General features: G+C 33.4%; 3 protein-coding genes across 3 annotated transcripts; 2 read left to right on the forward strand and 1 right to left on the reverse strand.

The window, feature by feature from the left end:
- The first annotated feature begins 1,767 nt into the window (after window positions 1-1,767).
- LOC111425654 (peroxidasin homolog cardinal) lies at window positions 1,768-8,857 on the forward strand. The gene is made up of 5 exons (XM_071198629.1): window positions 1,768-1,969; window positions 2,017-3,287; window positions 3,522-3,826; window positions 3,877-4,076; window positions 8,295-8,857. The coding sequence occupies exons 1-5, from the start codon at window positions 1,845-1,847 to the stop codon at window positions 8,692-8,694; spliced, it is 2,301 nt and encodes a 766-aa protein (XP_071054730.1). The 5' UTR covers window positions 1,768-1,844; the 3' UTR covers window positions 8,695-8,857.
- Window positions 8,858-9,095: 238 nt separating this feature from the next.
- On the reverse strand, window positions 9,096-10,952 carry LOC111425429 (dnaJ protein homolog 1). The gene has a single exon (XM_023059431.2). The coding sequence runs from the start codon at window positions 10,783-10,785 to the stop codon at window positions 9,721-9,723; it is 1,065 nt and encodes a 354-aa protein (XP_022915199.1). The 5' UTR covers window positions 10,786-10,952; the 3' UTR covers window positions 9,096-9,720.
- A 4,898-nt stretch (window positions 10,953-15,850) lies between these two features.
- Window positions 15,851-21,950, forward strand: LOC111425256 (Actin-related protein 8). Its single transcript, XM_023059176.2, has 5 exons — window positions 15,851-15,963; window positions 16,020-16,121; window positions 16,254-17,399; window positions 20,707-20,911; window positions 21,608-21,950. The coding sequence occupies exons 2-5, from the start codon at window positions 16,092-16,094 to the stop codon at window positions 21,907-21,909; spliced, it is 1,683 nt and encodes a 560-aa protein (XP_022914944.1). The 5' UTR covers window positions 15,851-15,963; window positions 16,020-16,091; the 3' UTR covers window positions 21,910-21,950.
- The last annotated feature ends 5 nt before the right edge of the window (window positions 21,951-21,955 follow it).

Consider the following 21,955-nt stretch of genomic DNA (forward strand, 5'->3'; position numbering starts at 1 on the left):
TGTACTTGTACAAACGAGCTATCGTCGCGTGTTATGCACCATTAGAAAGAGCAGAAAATTATCGATAAAATAAATATGGTTCTAGAGTTTTTTCCTGGTCATATAAGAAAGTTATCGACCCGAACAAACTTGAAAAGTGGCTAAAACGTGGGAATTTAGTAGTTTTTGGCCAAAAATGTACTTGTGCAGGCGCGTAATCGCCGCGTGTTATACATCATTAGAAAGAGCAGAAAATTTTCGATAAAAAAAATATGGTTCTAGAGTTTTCTCCTGGTTATATAAGAAAATTATCCCGAACAAGGTTTAAAAGTGGCTAAAATGTGGGAATTTAGTAGTTTTTGGCCAAAAACGTACTTGTGCAAATGAGCGATCGCCGCGTGTTATACACCATTAGAAAGAGCAGAAAATTTTCGATAAAAAAAATATGGTTCTAGAGTTTTCTCCTGGTCATATAAGATAGTTATTGACCCGAACAAGATAAAAGTAGCTAAAATGTTTGAATTTAGTACCAATAATGTATTTGTACAAATGAGCTATCGTCGCGTGTTATGCACCATTAGAAAGAGCAGAAAATTTTCGATAAAATAAATATGGTTCTAGAGTTTTCTCCTGGTCATATAAGAAAATTATCGACCCGAACAAGATAAAAGTAGCTAAAATGTGTGAATTTAGTACCAATAATGTGCTTGTACAAACGAGCTATCGTCGCGTGTTATACACCATTAGAAAGAGCAGAAAATTTTCGATAAAATAAATATGGTTCTAGAGTTTTCTTCTGGTCATATAAGAAAGTTATCGACCCGAACAAGGTTTAAAAGTGGCTAAAACGTGGGAATTTAGTAGTTTTTGGCCAGGAACGTACTTGTGCGAATGAGGGATCGCCGCGTGTTATACACCATTAGAAAGAGCAGAAAATTTTCGATAAAAAAAATATGGTTCTAGAGTTTTCTTCTGGTCATATAAGAAAGTTATTGACCCGAACAAGATAAAAGTAGCTAAAATATGTGAATTTAGTACCAATAATGTGCTTGTACAAACGAGCTATCGTCGCGTGTTATACACCATTAGAAAGAGCAGAAAATTTTCGATAAAAAAAATATGGTTCTAGAGTTTTCTCCTGGTCATATAAGAAAGTTATCGACCCGAACAAACTTGAAAAGTGGCTAAAACGTGGGAATTTAATAGTTTTTGGCCAAAAACGTACTTGTGCAAGCACGTAATCGCCGCGTGTTATACACCATTAGAAAGAGCAGAAAATTTTCGATAAAATAAATATGGTTCTAGAGTTTTCTCCTGGTCATATAAAAAAGTTATCCCGAACAAACTTGAAAAATAGCTAAAACGTGGGAATTTAGTACCAAAAACGTACTTGTGCAAATCAGCGATCGCCGCGTGTTATACACCATTAGAAAAAGCAGAACATTTTCGATAATATAAATATGGTTCTAGAATTTTCTCCTGGCAATAAATAAAAAAATTGTCGCTATATCAATTTTTTATTCTTCAACTTTTCAATATACCAAGTTTTTAATTAATAACTTGTTTTGAGTCTCATTTCATGTATTCTTTGAACATGTCCATTATTTTATCCTATAGGTACCATAAGATGGCCGAAGAGAGCAAAGAAGAAAAGGCAATAATATCAAAGTAAGAAAATTCTTTTATTTTTTCTTGCCAAAATTATAGTAATAATTTTATTAAATTAAAAGTTATTTATTTCCTCGTATATTTTGCAACTTTAGCAGGGCTTCCTCACGCTTCAACGAGTCTATCGGTATCACATTTCTTCGAGAAAATCGATCGCCATCGAGTTCTTAGTTTAGTTCTACGTCGTACTTTGCAAAATGAAAACTGAAAGAACCGCTTTGCTTGTTAGCGAAACCCCAAATTATGCATTCGAGAGTAGCATCACGAGAAAACGAAAACAACAACTTCGTATTTTCCAAATTTGTTTTTGCAGTGCGCTCATGTAAGTAATAAAAAAGTTTTGATTAAATTTCATTTGATGCTTTATAGATTTATATTTATAATTGCATTGATAATATCGACAACGTTAAGTTTGGATTCAAATGAAACAACTTCTTTAATAAACGATACTGTTCCGATAGATTTATTTTTTTTAACAACTGGAATTTTAAGTAATAATAACTCAAAAAGTTATAATTTAAATTCAACGGATTATAAAAGCGCGATTAATTCGACGTTGAAAGATTTGGAGATGTTAAAGATGATAGAAAATCAGCAACCGATTTTAGAATCAACTTCGCCGAGTTACAAGCATCAAATGGTGACCTCTTTTTCGAATAAAAGTAAAGAGTTAGCTTTTATTGGTTATATGGAAGAAATAGCAACGAGAAATTATGCGTTAAAAAATGGGATTATTCCAAATTTATGCGTTAAAAGTGATGTTATTAAAAATTGCAGCGAGTTTTTAAAATATAGGTCGTACGACGGGGTTTGCAATAATTTATTATCGCCGAATTCTGGATCGGGTTATTCTCCGTTTAGAAGAGTAATACCACCTATATATTCAGACGGAATCGGTTCACCACGAAACGGAATTAATAACTCGTTGCCGTCGCCAAGAACGGTTAGCAATGTAGTCCACAGACCTTATTTTCGAAATGACCCAAAATTCACTGTAATGCTCGCCGTTTTTGGACAATTTTTAGACCACGACATCACAGCGACCGTTTCGAGTAAAGGAAAAAATTTAACGGCGATTTCATGTTGTGAAAAATCCGATTTTATCGCGCATCCGGAATGTTTTCCGGTCATCATAGACCCAGATGATCCTTATTATTCCAACTACAACATTACTTGTATGAACTTTGTGCGATCAGCTCGAGTTAACACATCGTGTTTAGGTGTTAGAGAGCAAATGAATCAGGTTTCGTCATACATTGATGGATCAGTTATTTACGGACCAACCCAAGAAGTTTCATCCAAATTAAGAACCTTCCAAAACGGCTTATTCAATGTTTTAATCACACAAGATAATCGAACATTATTACCAATTTCTCATGACTTATCGGACGGTTGCAATCGTAAAGAAAAAATCAAAGATGGAAAATATTGTTTTATGTCCGGTGACGCCAGGGCGAACGAAAACGTTCACTTGACGACGATGCACTTAATTTGGACGAGACATCACAACAATTTGGCGAAGAGGATGCATTCCATAAACCCACATTGGAGTGATGAACGGATATTCCAAGAGACAAGGAAGATATTAATAGCGCAATTGCAACACATTACTTATAACGAGTTTTTAAATATCATCTTAGGTTAGTATACACAAATAGTGTATTTTTGATACATTTTATAACCTTGAAATTCTTAATATATACAATTTGGTATTATTAAGATTAGTTAGCTAAAACATTTTTTGTTGACATATTAGATTTAAATGTTTTTGCAAAGATAAAAAAGTAAATTGAGATAACGCTAAAAAAAATCTTTTTTATTTTTTTTTAACCGTGACCTAATTGTATCTATTAAAAGATTGAAATAAATTTTAGGTAATAAACTGTTAAAAAAATACGAGTTATCGCCAAGAAAACGAGGATTCTACAAAAATTATAACAATTCAATAGACGCAACGATTTCTAATAATTTCGCCACAGCATCATTTCGATTCGGGCATTCATTAATCCCGACATTAGTCAGTTTGATCGACAATGACAAATCGACCGTGGAGTATTTAAAATTACACGAAATCCTTTTCGATCCGTTTTTATTATACAAACCTGGCGAAATGGATCGAATTTTAAAAGGAACCGTTCGAAGCAGCGTTCAAGCCCATGACCCATTTTTTACTCCGGAGGTAAACATTTTTTTTTAAATAATCCAAGAAAATTTAATCAATCTTTTTAGTTAAAAGAACATTTATTCGAGAATAAAAATCAAATTTGTGGATTAGATTTGGTATCTTTGAACATACAAAGAGGGCGAGATCATGGTTTACCTGGTTACACAAAATTTCGGGAGATATGCCAACTAAAAAAAGTTAATAATTTCGATGATATCGAAGATATTAATCAAGAAACTGTTAATTACATTCGGAGTATCTATAGGTTGTATTATATGCGAAATTAGCCCCCAATTAGATAATAATACCTACACATGAGACAAATTTTTACCCATAGTTTTCTATCTGCTTTCTTAGCTGATATCTTCCTTATTATTAGAGATAGCGAAAAATTAAATGCACCGTTTGAAACCTTGATTCCTTCTCTATCTAAAACCATACTACCATTAATAGGTTACCGTTTAAAAAAAATTAACTTTTCGACTTTTCGAGATAGGGAAATTTGACGCACATTTCTGACCACCCTGTATAACCGCGTGTTACACCATTAGAAAGAGCAGAAAATTTTCGATAAGATAAATATGATTCTAGAGTTTTTTCCTGGTCATATAAGAAAGTTATCCCGAACAAGGTGTAAAACGTGGGAATTTTGTAGTTTTTAGCCAAAAACGTACTTGTACAAATCAGTGATCGCCGCGTGTTATACACCATTAGAAAGAGCAGAAAATTTTCGATAAAAAAAATATGGTTCTAGAGTTTTCTCCCGGTCATATAAGAAAGTTATCCCGAAAAAGATTTAAAAGTGGCTAAAATGTGGGAATTTAACAGTTTTTGGCCAAAAACGTACTTGTGCAAATGAGCGATCGCCGCGTGTTATACACCATTAGAAAGAGCAGAAAATTTTCGATAAAAAAAATATGGTTCTAGAGTTTTTTCTTGGTCATATAAGGAAGTTATTGACCCGAACAAGATAAAAGTAGGTAAAACGTGAGAATTTAGTAGTTTTTGGCCAAAAACATACTTGTACAAACGAGTTATCGTCGCGTATTATACACCATTAGAAAGAGCAGAAAATTTTCGATAAAAAAAATATGGTTCTAGCGTTTTCTCCTGGTCATATAAGAAAGTTATTGGCCCGAACAAGATGAAAGTAGCTAAAATGTGTGAATTTAGTACCAATAATGTACTTGTACAAACGAGCTATCGACGCATGTTATGCACCATTAGAAAGAGCAGAAAATTTTTGATAAAAAAAATATGGTTCTAGAGTTTTCTCCTGGTCATATAAGAAAATTATCGACCCGAACAAGATAAAAGTAGCTAAAACGTGTGAATTTAGTAGTTTTTGACCAATAATGTACTTGTACAAACGAGCTATCGTCGCATGTTATGCACCATTAGAAAGAGCAGAAAATTTTCGATAAAAAAAATATGGTTCTAGAGTTTTCTCCTGGTCATATAAGAAAATTATCGACCCGAACAAGATAAAAGTAGCTAAAACGTGTGAATTTAGTAGTTTTTGACCAATAATGTACTTGTACAAACGAGATATCGTCGCGTGTTATGCACCATTAGAAAGAGCAGAAAATTTTCGATAAAAAAAATATGGTTCTAGAGTTTTCTCCTGGTCATATAAGAAAGTTATTGACCCGAACAAGATAAAAGTAGCTAAAATGTGTGAATTTAGTACCAATAATGTACTTGTACAAACGAGCTATAGTCGCGTGTTATGCACCATTAGAAAGAGCAGAAAATTTTCGATAAAAAAAATATGGTTTTAGAGTTTTCTCCTGGTCATATAAGAAAATTATCGACCCGAACAAGATAAAAGTAGCTAAAACGTGTGAATTTAGTAGTTTTTGACCAATAATGTACTTGTACAAACGAGCTATCGTCGCGTGTTATGCACCATTAGAAAGAGCAGAAAATTTTCGATAAAAAAAATATGGTTCTAGAGTTTTCTCCTGGTCATATAAGAAAATTATCGACCCGAACAAGGTTTAAAAGTAGCTAAAACGTGAGAATTTAGTAGTTTTTGGCCAAAAACGTACTTGTACAAATCAGCGATCGTCGCGTGTTATGCACCATTAGAAAGAGCAGAAAATTTTCGATAAAATAAATATGGTTCTAGAGTTTTCTCCTGGTCAAATAAGAAAATTATCGACCCGAACAAGATAAAAGTAGCGAAAACGTGTGAATTTAGTAGTTTTTGACCAATAATGTACTTGTACAAACGAGCTATCGTCGCGGGTTATGCACCATTAGAAAGAGCAGAAAATTTTCGATAAAAAAAATATGGTTCTAGAGTTTTCTCCTGGTCATATAAGAAAATTATCGACCCGAACAAGATAAAAGTAGCTAAAACGTGTGAATTTAGTAGTTTTTGACCAATAATGTACTTGTACAAACGAGCTATCGTCGCGTGTTATGCACCATTAGAAAGAGCAGAAAATTTTCGATAAAAAAAATATGGTTCTAGAGTTTTCTCCTGGTCATATAAGAAAATTATCGACCCGAACAAGATAAAAGTAGCTAAAACGTGTGAATTTAGTAGTTTTTGACCAATAATGTACTTGTACAAACGAGCTATCGTCGCGTGTTATGCACCATTAGAAAGAGCAGAAAATTTTCGATAAAAAAAATATGGTTCTAGAGTTTTCTCCTGGTCATATAAGAAAGTTATTGACCCGAACAAGATAAAAGTAGCTAAAATGTGTGAATTTAGTACCAATAATGTACTTGTACAAACGAGCTATAGTCGCGTGTTATGCACCATTAGAAAGAGCAGAAAATTTTCGATAAAAAAAATATGGTTCTAGAGTTTTCTCCTGGTCATATAAGAAAATTATCGACCCGAACAAGATAAAAGTGGCTAAAACGTGTGAATTTAGTAGTTTTTGACCAATAATGTACTTGTACAAACGAGCTATCGTCGCGTTTATGCACCATTAGAAAGAGCAGAAAATTTTCGATAAAAAAAATATGGTTCTAGAGTTTTCTCCTGGTCATATAAGGAAGTTATTGACCCGAACATGATAAAAGTAGCTAAAACGTGTGAATTTAGTAGTTTTTGATCAATAATGTACTTGTACAAACGAGCTATCGTCGCGTGTTATGCACTATTAGAAAGAGCAGAAAATTTTCGATAAAATAAATATGGTTCTAGAGTTTTCTCCTGGTCATATAAGGAAGTTATTGACCCGAACAAGATAAAAGTAGCTAAAATGTGTGAATTTAGTACCAATAATGTACTTGTACAAACGAGCTATCGTCGCGTGTTATGCACCATTAGAAAGAGCAGAAAATTTTCGATAAAATAAATATGGTTCTAGAGTTTTCTCCTGGTCAAATAAGAAAATTATCGACCCGAACAAGATAAAAGTAGCGAAAACGTGTGAATTTAGTAGTTTTTGACCAATAATGTACTTGTACAAACGAGCTATCGTCGCGTGTTATGCACCATTAGAAAGAGCAGAAAATTTTCGATAAAAAAAATATGGTTCTAGAGTTTTCTCCTGGTCATATAAGAAAGTTACCCCGAACAAGGTTTAAAAGTGGCTAAAACGTGGGAATACACCATTACAAAGAGCAGAAAATTTTTGATAAGATAGATATACTTCTATAGTTTTCTTTTTTTTTATTATTAAGCTTTTCGAGTCCTATGTCTAATATTCAATGGATTGTAAGGATTAGAATCTAATTCTAGTGCTTGCGAGGAATCGTCCGATAATATAATAAATATCTTTTCTATTTAAACTTAGCAACTCAATATTGCATGTCGGTAGTCGCACGCCACTATCCAGAAGATTTTGCAAAAAACTCTCTCTTTGGCTATGATGTCACCTACCTCATTACCACATGAACATCCAAGAGAGTCTACAATACCCAGTTTATAAAAATGACTAGGGAATTTACCATGGTCAAATTTCATCCTCGTAATAGAGGTGTATAGAAATTTCTTGGGTGGATTCGTGCATATTGGGTCATCCTAGCCCTCCAACAGTTGACCCAATATTTGTCCCACTCAGCTTCTAACATCTCTTGTCTCACCATGGTAATTAGATCCTTCACATATATTTTGCCCATGTTCTGCATACCACTCACTATCGCATCCTTCGCTAGACGATCCACTATTTCGTTCGGCTTTAAGTTTACATGACCTACTTTTATAGTTTTCCCCTTATCAAATAAGAAAGTGTAAGGATATATATTAAAGGTGATTTAAGCATGTGTTTTTAATTTTTTATTGATATTAGTATCAACTTATTGGCGGACGAATAGTTTTAGATAGAGAAAGAATCAAGTATTCAAATGGTGCGTTTAATTTTTCGCTATCTCTAATAATAAGGAAGATATTAGGTAAGAAAATATTTATGGAAGAAATAATCTCGGCCGACTTTAGTTATTGTTCTTGTTAGGCTATCTAATTGGATGATAACTTTGTATAGGTAATTTTTGATAATAATTTAAAAATTTTTTTTAGAGATGTGGATGATATAGATTTATATACAGGTGCATTAAGTGAAAATCCTGAAAGTGGTAGTATGTTGGGTCCAACATTAAATTGTTTAGTAATCGATCAATTCGCACGGTTAAAACGAGGAGATAGACATTATTATGAGAATACCGGTGAATTTGATGAAACGCAGCTGGCCGAGATACGAAAAACGATGCTTGCGAAGATATTGTGCGAGAATTCGGATGGCGTGAAGTTTATACAACGGTACGCGATGGAAAATATCGGTGACGACAATCGGGAGGAGCCATGCGAAGATCTACCACAGGTCGATCTGAAATACTGGAAGGAAAACGCCGGTCGCGTTCACGTCCCAAATCGGGACATGGCCATCGTCGCCGAGAACATCTGGCACCGTACCGGATAAATCCCGCTACTAAAGGAGATCCCATGAGGTCAAAACACCAAGGTTACATAAAAAAATCGATTCACATTTTTTTTAAATCGACCTTTTTATACTTTTTTATATATACATTTGACACGAATAAATAAAAATATATATAAATATGTACAAAAATTTGTGTGTATTTTTTTCTTGATAAAATTGCTAATGTTGGGATCAGTATACGGGTTACGTTGGCGAGTGTCTAATACGATGACGTCAGCATTCACTTCTGGCACTCTATTTTAGGAGTGCGCCAAGTTGAACTGGCGTTGGATAACTATGAATACAATTTCATATTATAATATACCGCCCCGGTTCTTTTTTTCTAACTCCGCCGAGTTAAACTTCTGTTTTTTAACTGTAGTCATAAATAAAACCCACTCTTGAGACTGATTTTTTTTATTGAAAATGTTACTGATTACAAAATAAGAAACCTTTAAAACTATAACAAACAGCGCTTGTTGCTTAGATAATTTACAAAAAAAAAAACGATTTCTAAATGAGACGATAAAAATAATAATAATAAGTGCTTATTAGTGAAAAAAAATTAAATTAAATAAGTGAATAAGTTTTAAATATATTTACAAAAAATAATTATTAATATATCCATTTTATTTCCTCTTTTAATATATTAATAACATATTTTTTTTCTTTAATTTATTTACAAATAGCGTCCTCAGAAAAATAAAAATTAATATTATAACGCAACACCTTATATTTATAAATACAGTATTAACAGATTCATTTTAGGACTCCCCCTAAAATAAACCGTATATTATCTTATATTTCATACGTTCCCTGAAAACAATTAAATTAATTTTTATCTTCAATTTCTTTTAATGTAATAACAAAGACTGTACACGTTTAAAGGACTCTATCAATCAATTCTCCTTTAAAGTTTACTGTCCTTGATGTTATTGTACTAAAACGTACAGAGATTTATCCATCAACACACACGACATTCACTACTTCAAAAACAGTCTCTAATTGTAAAAAAAATGAAAGAACTTAAGGTAAAGTGTCATAAATAATATCCCTGGCTGATTCAGAAAGCTGCTCTGGGAAGCGAATATCAAAATTAACTATTAAATCTCCTTTTCTAGACGATTCTTTTGGTAATGGCAATCCATGCCCTTGTAAACGTCGAACGGTGTTTGGCGTAACAATTTCGTTGGTGAAATGTAATGGGATGACTTTATCAGCAATCATTGTTGGTACTCGAATAGTACAGCCGCATAAAGCTTCTTTAAGCGAAATTTTTGCCGTAAAGCGAATATCACTGCCTTCTCGTTTAAAATGCGGATGTGGCTTATCCCTGATTATAAATACTATATCAGCAGGAATCTTATTCCTTCCTTGATCACCTTCTTTTTGGAACGTTATTTTAGTTCCCGCCTTCCATCCTGGTTTAACGTTAATCGTCAAAACTTTATCTTCTTTTTTCGCCGTCCCATCCGACTGCAACACTTTCCTGCTAATTTTCATCTTCTTGGTACAACCTTTCATGATATCTTCTAATGATACATAGAGGTCGTGTTCGATTGGCGGATCTTGCAGCTTATCTTTATTCCCTCGATTTGGACTGTTATGGAAATTGAAGGATTGGCTTCGAAATGCTCCTCCTGGTCCGCCTGGTCTTGGTTGACCAACATTTCCTATTCCAAATGGATCGTCTACATCCATGCTGTCATCATTGAACCCAAACATTCTATTACCGCCGCCGCCAAGATCAAAGAAAGCTTGGAACGGACTTGCGTTGCCGAAAAATTGGGCGAAGGTAGCTCGTGGATCACCATGGAAAGTGTAACTGAACGATGGTCCACCAGGTGTCCCAGTTCCACCAGGAATTCCACTTTTTAGACCTTCCTCACCATGTTGATCGTAAATATCGCGCTTTTTCTTATCGGATAAAACTTCGTAGGCTTCCGCAACTTCTTTGAAATGTTCCTCAGCTCCCGGTGCTTTGTTTTTATCCGGATGATATTTCAGAGCTAATTTACGGTACGCCTTTTTGATGTCGTCATCAGTCGCGTTCTTGCTGATTCCTAGGATTTTATAATAATCTTTTCCCATGATGATTTCGAATTAACGTGCTCGAATTTACGAACGTAAAACTAAATCGCGTTCAAGACACTTAAAAATAAAATAACTGATCTTTAAAGTACGCTATTCGATGTCACACTACGTAATGGAGCTCGCCGACATATATATGCGTGTATATATCCAATCATATGATTCCAGAACCAACTAGAATCGAATGTACCAGAACAATTTTACGTTCCAGTGACGTACCAGCAATTATCTAACGAATTTTCGAGAACACTTCAATTTTTTTGTAAACACAAACGATGAGATTACTTTATTAAGATGTTTATAAACGCTTATCAATTAAATAAACGTTTATTTATTGGATAAAAATGAAATTTTTGGTTCGAATAATACAGAAAACGAGTCGCTTATGAACGTGGCCTTCGCGTAACCTTTAATTCAAGGACATTCACAGAGATGGCGCTAAAGTATTAATTATATTTCACTTTGATTATATAATACATTGATGTAGTGGCTATTTAATAATTAATAATTACGATATAAATAAATATAATTTATTAACTTCAATACATTTTTAACGTTCTTTAAACTTCAAGTTTTAATGCGAGGATATTCAAACAGATGGCGCTGGTTTCAAATAATAATAATTAACAAATGAATTTATAAATATATTGTTATTGACTCAGTTTTACGTTGTCTTTTAGGTTACATAACCTCTAATTACAAAAAAAATATGTAAAATTTTACCCTTAACACATTACTGTGTAACACTTTTGTTCTTAGATGCACCCATATAGAGAAATATTCGAAAATATGAAAATTAGAAAAATTTGCATTATCACAAGTTGCTAATGGAAAAAAAATCGGTGTTCTGAGCATAGAACAAAAGCTGTGGCAAAATTTAACCTTAACATATTGCTCTTAGATGCATCAATGTACAGTGGTGGTCAAAGAAACGAAAATAATGTACTCATAATAACTTAAAAATAAAATAAATAAATATTGATTATTTTAGCTTGGACGGCTAATTAAGGACACTTCGAATTTTTAAACACACAAATTAGTAACACTATGGAACACCACATTTGATTGCACAAGCAGAAGAAATTGAAGAGTTAGCGCGTACGCACAAGGAGCGATGGGAAAGGTAGGATTGAAACCAAGAAACACAGGGGGGAGTGAATCCGTAGGCAGAAAGAGACGCTAAAAGAAGGCTGTGGTCGACAGAATCAAAAGCCTTGCTGAAATCGAGCAGTAACACATCTGTTGTCGCAGGCATACCTAATATCATCAGTAACTTTAATGAGGGCAGTAGTTGTACTATGCCCACTGCGAAAACCCGATTGCAACTCATTGTGTAAATTAAACCTCTCTAGAAATCCTTGGACTTGCAAATAAACTAAGCGTTCAAGAGCTTTTGATAGTACGGATAAAATTGAAATCGGACGGAAATCAGTGTTACATGAAGAGGACTTGGATTTGGGTATGGGAACGACATGAGCTACCTTCCAGACAGAGGGAAATAAAGACCGCTCACAAGAAAAGTTAAAGATATGAGTTAAGAGAGGAAGCACTATATCAAGGATAGGAAGAAGAAGGTTGAGACCGATACCATCAGAACCCACGCAAGGGGACTTCGAATAAGTCAAAGCATCACCTACTTCGATCGCGGTCACAAGCGTAAGAGAGATTTAAGAGAAGCAAGAATTTCATTAATTGTAGCCGCCGCAGTTTACATTTTATACATAAATTTTCCTGGCTCGTGTCATCACGCCTCTTTCATGGCGCATAACGGAAATCCAGGCCCAAGAAAACTACTCCAGCAGAAGATCGCTTAATTTTTTTTTTTTGGCAATCCTTTTTTGAGTTCTAAGCAAAGTCACTTCTCAATTAAGTATGGAAATATGAACGCGAACCATAAGACGTCGACTATTGGAAAATGGACTCCGTGGATGCATTGCAAGGAAAAAGCATTCAGTTTGCAAAGGAACACATGGAAAAACCCTTAGAATTTTGAAAAAACATACTGTGGAGCGATGAATCAAAGTTCAACTTGTTTGACCAACATTTATACAAAGCCATCATGGCGAATACAATGAAGCCATTTGCGAACGAATATATTCCTGTGCATTCATTTTTATGCAGGATAACGATCCAAAGCAAACTGCTAGAAGCCTTAAAGCATGATCTTCTGCCGAAAACGTTAATGTTTTGGATTGGCCTGTAGCAAATTTTACCCTTAACACATTACTCTGTAACATTTTTGCTCTCAGATGCATCAATGTAGAGAATTATTCAAAAATATGAAAATTGAAAGAATTCGTAGTTGCACAAGTTGCTACTTAATGGAAGAAATCGGTATTCCGAGCATGATACAGAAAAACTTTTATAACAAAAGTTGTTGCAAATTTTCCCCTTAACACATTACTCTGTAACATTTTTGCTCTCAGATGCATCAATATAGAGAAATATTCGAAAATATGAAATTTTGAAGAATTCGTAGTTTCACAAGTTGCTAATGGAAAAAATCGGTATTCCAAGCATGATACAGAAAAACTTTTAGAACAAAAGTTGTGGCAAATTCTACCCTTAACACATTACTGTATAACACTTTTGCTCGTAGATGCATCAATGTAGAGAAATATTCGAAAATATGAAAATTAGAAAAATTCGTAGTTTCACAAGTTGCTAATAGAAAAAATATAAATTCTGAGCATGATACAGAAAAACTTTTATAACAAAAGTTGTGGCAAATTTTACCCTTAACACACTACTCCCTAAAATTTTTGCTCTCAGATGCGTGAATATAGAGAAATATTCGAAAATATTGCTACTTAATGGAAAAAAATCGGTATTCCGAGCATGATACAGAATAACAACACTAATGTGGTGAACAATACTTTTAAATCATTTTTGAAACATTGCTTAATCAGGTTATCCAATATGATGAACTACAATAACGAGGATAACACTCCATCTTCATCATTCTGAAGTATCTTGTGGATACTTCCTTAGTATTTTTGCTAAAGTCAAAGCTACATCTATGCTGTACAAAAATTTTTATCAAAAACACCTTCTGGTAAGAGAAAACCGTAATGTAATAAGAATGAGGAAGAGTAATTGGTTGAAATGAGTTCGGAAGGAAGTATTTTCTTTTCTAAATTTAGTATTGAAAGCGAAGCATTAGATGTAATTGAAGTAAGCTTTTCAGGTGAGAAAGAGTTTATGGATCCCGTAAATGTCTTTGTAATAAGACATGATCCCTCTGGTTCTGAAGTGTTATTCGGTGAAAATATAGAGGTTATTCCGTCCAGATCAATCAATGTGTAAATTAATCACATCACTTTTCATAGAGTTCATAGAGTGTTAATAGTTGCAAAACTAAATCCATAAACAAAATCAGTTTGACACGTCGTGCCATAATTAACAACCAATTTTGGGATATGGAATTCCTTGGAAAATGAGTATCAACCCTAGAACTAACAACATTAATGATGAACTATAGTTTTAAATACATTTTCAATGTTTGGCGTTCTAGGTAGTCTGGTTGTGAAACGTTTTTCCTCTTGTCTTTGATATTCTATCTAAAATTCTATACAAAAGTATTTACAAATTTAAGTTGGCAAAAGATGTAAGTAGTCTGCAGGTAATAAGCTATATTGTCATACCGATTCAATGATGTGGCCCTAACGTAAGATACATATATAATACATTATTCCGAAATACATTCACATAATGTAGCTACAACTTGTAGAACAAAAGTTGTAGCAAATTTTACCCATAACACATTGTTGTGTAACACTTTTGCTCTCAGATGCATCAATGTAGATAAATATTTGAAAATTAGAAAAATTCGTAGTTTCACAAATTGCTAATGGAAAAAGTCGGTATTCCGAGCATGATACAGAAAAGCTGTTATAACAAAAGTTGTGGCAAATTTTACCCTTAACACATTGCTGTGTAACACTTTTGCTCTTAGATGTATCAATATAGAGAAATATTCGAAAATATGAAAATTAGAAGAATTCGTAGTTTCACAAGTTGCCAATGGAAAAAATCAGTATTCCGAGCATGATACAGAAAAACTTTTAGAACAAAAGTTGTAGCAAATTTTATCCTTAACACATTACTGTATAACACTTTTGCTCGTAGATGCATCAATGTAAAGAAATATTCGAAAATATGAAAATTAGAAGAATTCGTAGTTTCACAAGTTGCTACTTAATGGAAAAAATCGGTATTCCAAGCATGATACAGAAAAACTTTTAGAACAAAAGTTGTGGCAAATTTTACCCTTAACACATTGCTGTGTAACACTTTTGCTCGTAGATGCATCAATGTAAAGAAATATTCGAAAATATGAAAATTAGAAGAATTCGTAGTTTCACAAGTTGCTACTTAATGGAAAAAATCGGTATTCCAAGCATGATACAGAAAAACTTTTAGAACAAAAGTTGTAGCAAATTTTATCCTTAACACATTACTGTATAACACTTTTGCTCGTAGATGCATCAATTTAGAGAATTATTCAAAAATATGAAAATTAGAAAATTTCCTTCTTCTCCAGAAAATTCTCCAGTTATTTCTTGTACCTACATTTACAAAAGAAATTGTAATGAGCTTTGCATTGAAAATTTGAAGTTGTAGATTAAGTGATTAAACTGAAATACTTTAATATCCCAGCAAAACTGATACTGCTTCCTCATCAAACTCCAGGGTTTAAGATGGGCTAGTCATGTGATTGGAATAGGAGAAGAGAGAATGCCTAAGCGACTAATCGGTAAAAGGATGCAAGAAGTGTGGTCAAGGAGACTCCTTTTCTTCTAATATGCTCGTAGAATTCTCCTTTCCAGCTAAAATACTTTGATGATAAAGTTCTTCTACTAGCCCTGGAATATACTTTAGTAAAACAAACTTAATTATTGTTCTGCTACATTATTTCTTACTCCTAAAAAGTAATTAAGGATTTTATTATTTCTCAAAAGAAATAAATTTTTAATTCACAACACCCGTTTTAATTTGTTGTAAATAAGCATTCAAATCGATTTTGGACCTCCGTGACGTCACTCTCCATCTCCCTCCACTCTCCATATTTGATAGGATACAACTTAAAGTTATTCAAAAAATAAAACATAACCTCAACTTTTTTACTCCACTAACTGTCTATGTTACAAAAGTTTCATAGCCACTACGTATTAAATGGTATGTAATTTTATAAAATTTAACTATTTTAATTCTAACATTTACAATTATTACAGATGATACATCATTATTAGGACGTAAATCAACCTGTTTCATATAATCAGTATTATTTAATTGCTTTACGAACAATGCCATTACCTCAGGAAAACACATCTGAGGTATTTTATCCCATGGAATTAATTATATATAATTCTTATTCATTCATATATAAAAAACACTTCTTCTCAGTATCAAATCAAAATGTTTCAACAAGAATTTCTGTTTTAATAATTCTTATTATTTTTTTTAAGCACTGCCATGCTTCTTCAATTATTGTAATTCATCCAGGATCATTAAACTTAAGAATTGGACGTGCGTCTGATTTACATCCTTTAGTAACTCTTCATTCGATAGCCAGGCGTTGTTACCCAAATGGGCAACGATATCAAGATTCATTTTTGCCTCAAAGAAGCGATACGTACTCAACTCCAGAATTAGAAGAAACTCGTTTATCTGTATCTCATACTTTACAGTCTTGCTTACAATCGGATGGTCGGCGAAGGTATGCGACACCACCCCAACAAATAGCAGCGTTTAATCGCCGCACAACGCCGCAAATTTTAGGGGCAAGTGGGGGAGATTGGTTAATACCTGATGGCGATGTGGTAATCGGGAATGATGTGTTAAGATTACCACCGAAATCCGATTTTAATATTCATTTTCCATTTCGGAGGGGCGATTTTAATGTACATTCGGGTTTAGGAGGATCAATAACATCGATTTTAGCCGATTTAGAAACGATTTGGTTACATATTTTAGAAACAAATTTTAATATTCCTCAACAAAACTTAAAAATGTATAAAGCAGTGTTGATTATACCAGATATTTATAATAGGACGTATTTAAAAGAGTTAACCACGTTGTTACTTAATCGCATGGAATTTGGCAGCTGCTTTTTGGTACAAGATCACGTTGCTGCTACATTTGGCTCTGGATTAAGTTATGCATGCGTTGTCGATGTAGGCGACCAAAAAACATCGGTTTCTTGCGTTGAAGATGGGATATGCCACTCAAACACCCGAGTTAGAATGGATTATGGGGGAGCAGATATAACTCAAACGTTTTTTTGGCTACTACAAAAATGCGCGTTTCCATACAAATCTTGTAGCGAATTGAATCGATTAGATGCGATGTTGTTACGGAAATTAAAAGAAGATTTTTGCCACGTTAATTTGGATATTTGTGGGTCGCAAGAAAAAACGTTTTTAGTAAGACAGCCAAACATGAATCTTTTGCAGTACACCATACAAGTTGGGGATGAATGTATTGTTGCTCCTTTAAGCTTATTTAGTCCAGAACTTTTTGGTATCACTGGACCGAAATGTGTACATACTCAAAAAAGATCGACGGGTGATCCTGAGGATCCCCATGATGAAAATTATTTAAGAGAAATTCGAGTAAGATGATTTTTTTCTAAGTTAAAGTAGGGTAAACCATACAATTATTGGACAGTCCAGGTTTATGTGTGTATGTGGTTTATGTTACCGAAATCTGACGTTGTAGTTGACTTGAACACCGTCGGTGCTACTGCAAGTCATTTTGTTAAAGGTTTTGACAAGTTTTGTGTTTTTGGTGAGGTTGATTGTGAAACATTAAGGTAAGTTATGATTATTATCCAACCTCAAAATGTAGTTTATGGTTTGTGGAATGGTGCAACATAGTTAATTTAGCGCTAAAAGTGTAAAGTGTTCCAATAACTGTATTATAATCAGTGTGGATTTTAATCATTGGACACTGTGTCTTAAATAATTATAAAATTATTATTATTTATTATTCCTTAAAGGTTACCAAAAATGGTCAAAAGGCGATCATATGATCCTAGACACATCATAAATCTTCTCTAAGAGATATTGCCAATTAATACAATGTGCCCAAATTCACACTTGGTTGAATCAAAAATGTTCTGTCACTTGTTGAAATGTTTTGTTTATGGAAAAACGTGTCAAAATAAGACCAAGTTGAAGTATGAGGAATGCGTTCCAAAATTTCATCGATGTAGCATCAACGTAGAGAATTATTCGAAAATATGAAAATTAGAAGAATTCGTAGTTTCGCAAATTGCTAATGGAAAAAAATCGGTATTCCAAGCATGATACAAAAAAAAATTTAGAACAAAAGTTGTGGCAAATTTGACCCTTAACACATTACTGTATAACACTTTTGCTCGTAGATGCATCAATGTAGAGAAATATTCGAAAATATGAAAATTAGAAGAATTCGGAGTTTCACAAGCTGCTAATGGACAAAATCGGTATTCCGAGCATGATACAGAAAAACTTTTAGAACAAAAGTTGTAGCAAATTTCACCCTTAACACATTACTGTATAACACTTTTGCTCGTAGATGCATCAATGTAGAGAAATATTCGAAAATATGAAAATTAGAAGAATTCGGAGTTTCACAAGCTGCTAATGGACAAAATCGGTATTCCGAGCATGATACAGAAAAACTTTTAGAACAAAAGTTGTAGCAAATTTCACCCTTAACACATTACTGTATAACACTTTTGCTCGTAGATGCATCAATGTAGAGAAATATTCGAAAATATGAAAATTAGAAGAATTCGGAGTTTCACAAGCAGTTAATGGACAAAATCAGTATACCGAGCATGATACAGAAAAACTTTTAGAACAAAAGTTATAGCAAATTTTACCCTTAACACATTACTATATAACACTTTTGCTCGTAGATGCATCAATGTAGAGAAATATTCGAAAATATGAAAATTAGAAAAATTCGGAGTTTCACAAGGTGCTAATGGAAAAAATCGGTATTCCGAACATGATACAGAAAAACTTTTCGAACAAAAGTTGTGGCAAATTTTATCCTTAACACATTACTGTATAACACTTTTGCTCGTAGATGCATGAATGTAGAGAAATATTCGAAAATATGAAAATTAGAAGAATTCGTAGTTTCACAAGCAGCTAATGAAAAAAATCGGTATTCCAAGGATGATACAGAAAAACTTTTAGAACAAAAGTTGTGGCAAATTTTACCCTTAACACATTACTGTATAACACTTTTGCTCGTAGATGCATGAATGTAGAGAAATATTCGAAAATATGAAAATTAGAAGAATTCGTAGTTTCACAAACAGCTAATGAAAAAAATCGGTATTCCAAGGATGATACAGAAAAACTTTTAGAACAAAACTTGTGGCAAATTTTACCCTTAACACTTTACTGTATAACATTTTTGCTCGTAGATGCATCAATGTAGAGAAATATTCGAAAATATGAAAATTAGAAGAATTCGGAGTTTCACAAGGTGCTAATGGAAAAAATCGGTATTCCGAGCATGATACAGAAAAACTTTTAGAACAAAAGTTGTGGCAAATTTTGCCCTTAATACATTACTGTATAACATTTTTGCTCGTAGATGCATCAATGTAGAGAAATATTCGAAAATATGAAAATTACAAGAATTCGGAGTTTCACAAGGTGCTAATGGAAAAAATCGGTATTCCGAGCATGTTACAGAAAAACTTTTAGAACAAAAGTTGTGGCAAATTTTGCCCTTAATACATTACTGTATAACATTTTTGCTCGTAGATGCATGAATGTAGAGAAATATTCGAAAATATGAAAATTAGAAGAATTCGGAGTTTCATAACCTGCTAATGGACAAAATCGGTATTCCAAGTATGATACAGAAAAACTTTTAGAACAAAAGTTGTAGCAAATTTTACCCTTAACACATTACTGTATAACACTTTTGCTCGTAGATGCATCAATGTAGAGAAATATTCGAAAATATGAAAATTAGAAGAATTCGGAGTTTCACAAGCTGCTAATGGAAAAAATCGGTATTCCGAGCATGATACAGAAAAACTTTTAGAACAAAAGTTGTGGCAAATTTTACCCTTAACACATTACTGCATAACACTTTTGCTCATAGATGCATCAATGTAGAGAAATATTCGAAAATATGAAAATTAGAAGAATTCGGAGTTTCACAAGCTGCTAATGGAAAAAATTGGTATTCCGAGCATGATACAAAAAAACTTTTAGAACAAAAGTTGTGGCAAATTTCACACTTTTGCTCTCAGATGTATCAATATAGAGAAATATTCGAAAATTTGAAAATTAAAAGAATTCGTAGTTTCAAGAATTTAAAAATGTTAAAATTGCATTCGTTCGATATGTTCAGGTTAAGTAAATTAATTTAAATTCTCCAGTTATTTCTTGTACCTACATTTACAAAAGAAATTGTAATGAGCTTTGCATTAATCTTGTCAAAATAAGACCAAGCTGAAGTGTAAGGAATATAAATATAGTTTCCTGATGACGACGATACTTATCTATGCCATAATTGTTACAGCAAAGAGACAACGAGCTCAGGAAATGAACTGTATGAGAACTCCTGTGATGAAGACTTATTAAGTACAGTAGATGTTGAACAACTTGAAACTGGCCAGAATAAGAACATTAATCATGATCCTTGCAATATCAGTAAGCCAAGAAATATCCTAAATAAGCGCTTTGTGTGTATAATCATATTACAATTAACTGTCCAATAACTGTAACATTACCGTCCAATGACTGTACTTTTTTTGCAATAAATAATTAAAAATGTAATTGATGTTTTCAGTATTATCTACGAAATTTGCGTTTTCGTTACATAACTAATTTTTAAGAAAATCCCTTAACTGTCCAATAACTGTATGGTTCAATTCACAAATTCATCTAAAACATTTTTTAGCGTAAAGGAATAAAAGAAAATATGGAACCGACATCTGATTTATTAAACGAAGCTTATTTCGAACAAACTAACAACCAAAATAACACAAACGATGACGATATCGTCGTCGATACCATTGAGGTAGCCGTACCAAAGGAATTTGTGATAAATCCAGGACAAATTTTAGGATTAGATCAAGCTGTACTTCAAAGTATTGATAGATGTCGTACGTAACTTAAATTTTATTTAATTTAAACTAAAATTAGACCTAGAACTAGAAATTTTTTTAGAAAAAATGTTTGGCGTTTTGGTTTTGTCAAAGTCTATGGTGTGTCCTCCTTTGTGGCAATGCTCTTCGACTGCAAATTGTTGGATTTTAATCAGTCGGACATGTTTATCGTGGTCCTTGATGCGTCATTCGATGTTACGTCCAGTTTGGCCAACTAATATGTATTAGATAGACTTCCACTATCGGAAGAGCGTTTTCTATTTTGCTGACCGTACCTCGCAATTCGCTCCGTCACACCTAAAACATAAAGAAGGCAGATAAAACCGGCTGGTGTCGTACTTACCATCCATGGACTCTTCTTTAACGCTTATACGACGATGGGCATAACTCCATTAGTCCTGGGACATACTTTGGCAAACCCTCCTAGATGAGTTTCTGGCGAAGACCATGAACGGCATCTTTAACTGGTACTCTAGTACCAGGATGTACTGAGTCCTCCATATGCTTCTCTGTTTTTGATTCCTGTGGATCTATCTTCTCGATTGGATCCTTTTTTATCTTCTTATAGGTGGCTGGGTCCAACATTTTTTCAAAAAACGCACTACTTAACTCGAAAATTTATAGTTCTAGTTTAATTAACACTGGCCGTGAAAGATTTCGTACTAATATTTAGTTAATTTATTTTATTTCAAGCTAACGAAGACTTAAAACGGAAAATGTACGGCTGTATTTTAATCGTTGGGGGTGGTATGCAGTTTGCTGGTATTGCTACATGGTTACAAAACCGAATATCATTACAAATTCCTTATGTTTATCGCGGTGAACAATTAGACATAATTACAAATCCCCGCGATATGGATTCATCAATGGTCGCTTGGAAAGGAGCGTCCATAATGTCGTGTTTGGAGACTGCGCAAGAATTGTGGATAAATGGAGCGGAATGGGAAAAATACGGGGTTAGATTGTTGCGCGAACGAGCACCTTTTAGCTGGTAAATAAATGTAAACATAAACGAAATAAATGTTTATTCTCAAAATAGTG

Source organism: Onthophagus taurus, chromosome 8, assembly GCF_036711975.1.
Source record: "Onthophagus taurus isolate NC chromosome 8, IU_Otau_3.0, whole genome shotgun sequence".
NCBI lineage: Eukaryota > Metazoa > Arthropoda > Insecta > Coleoptera > Scarabaeidae > Onthophagus > Onthophagus taurus.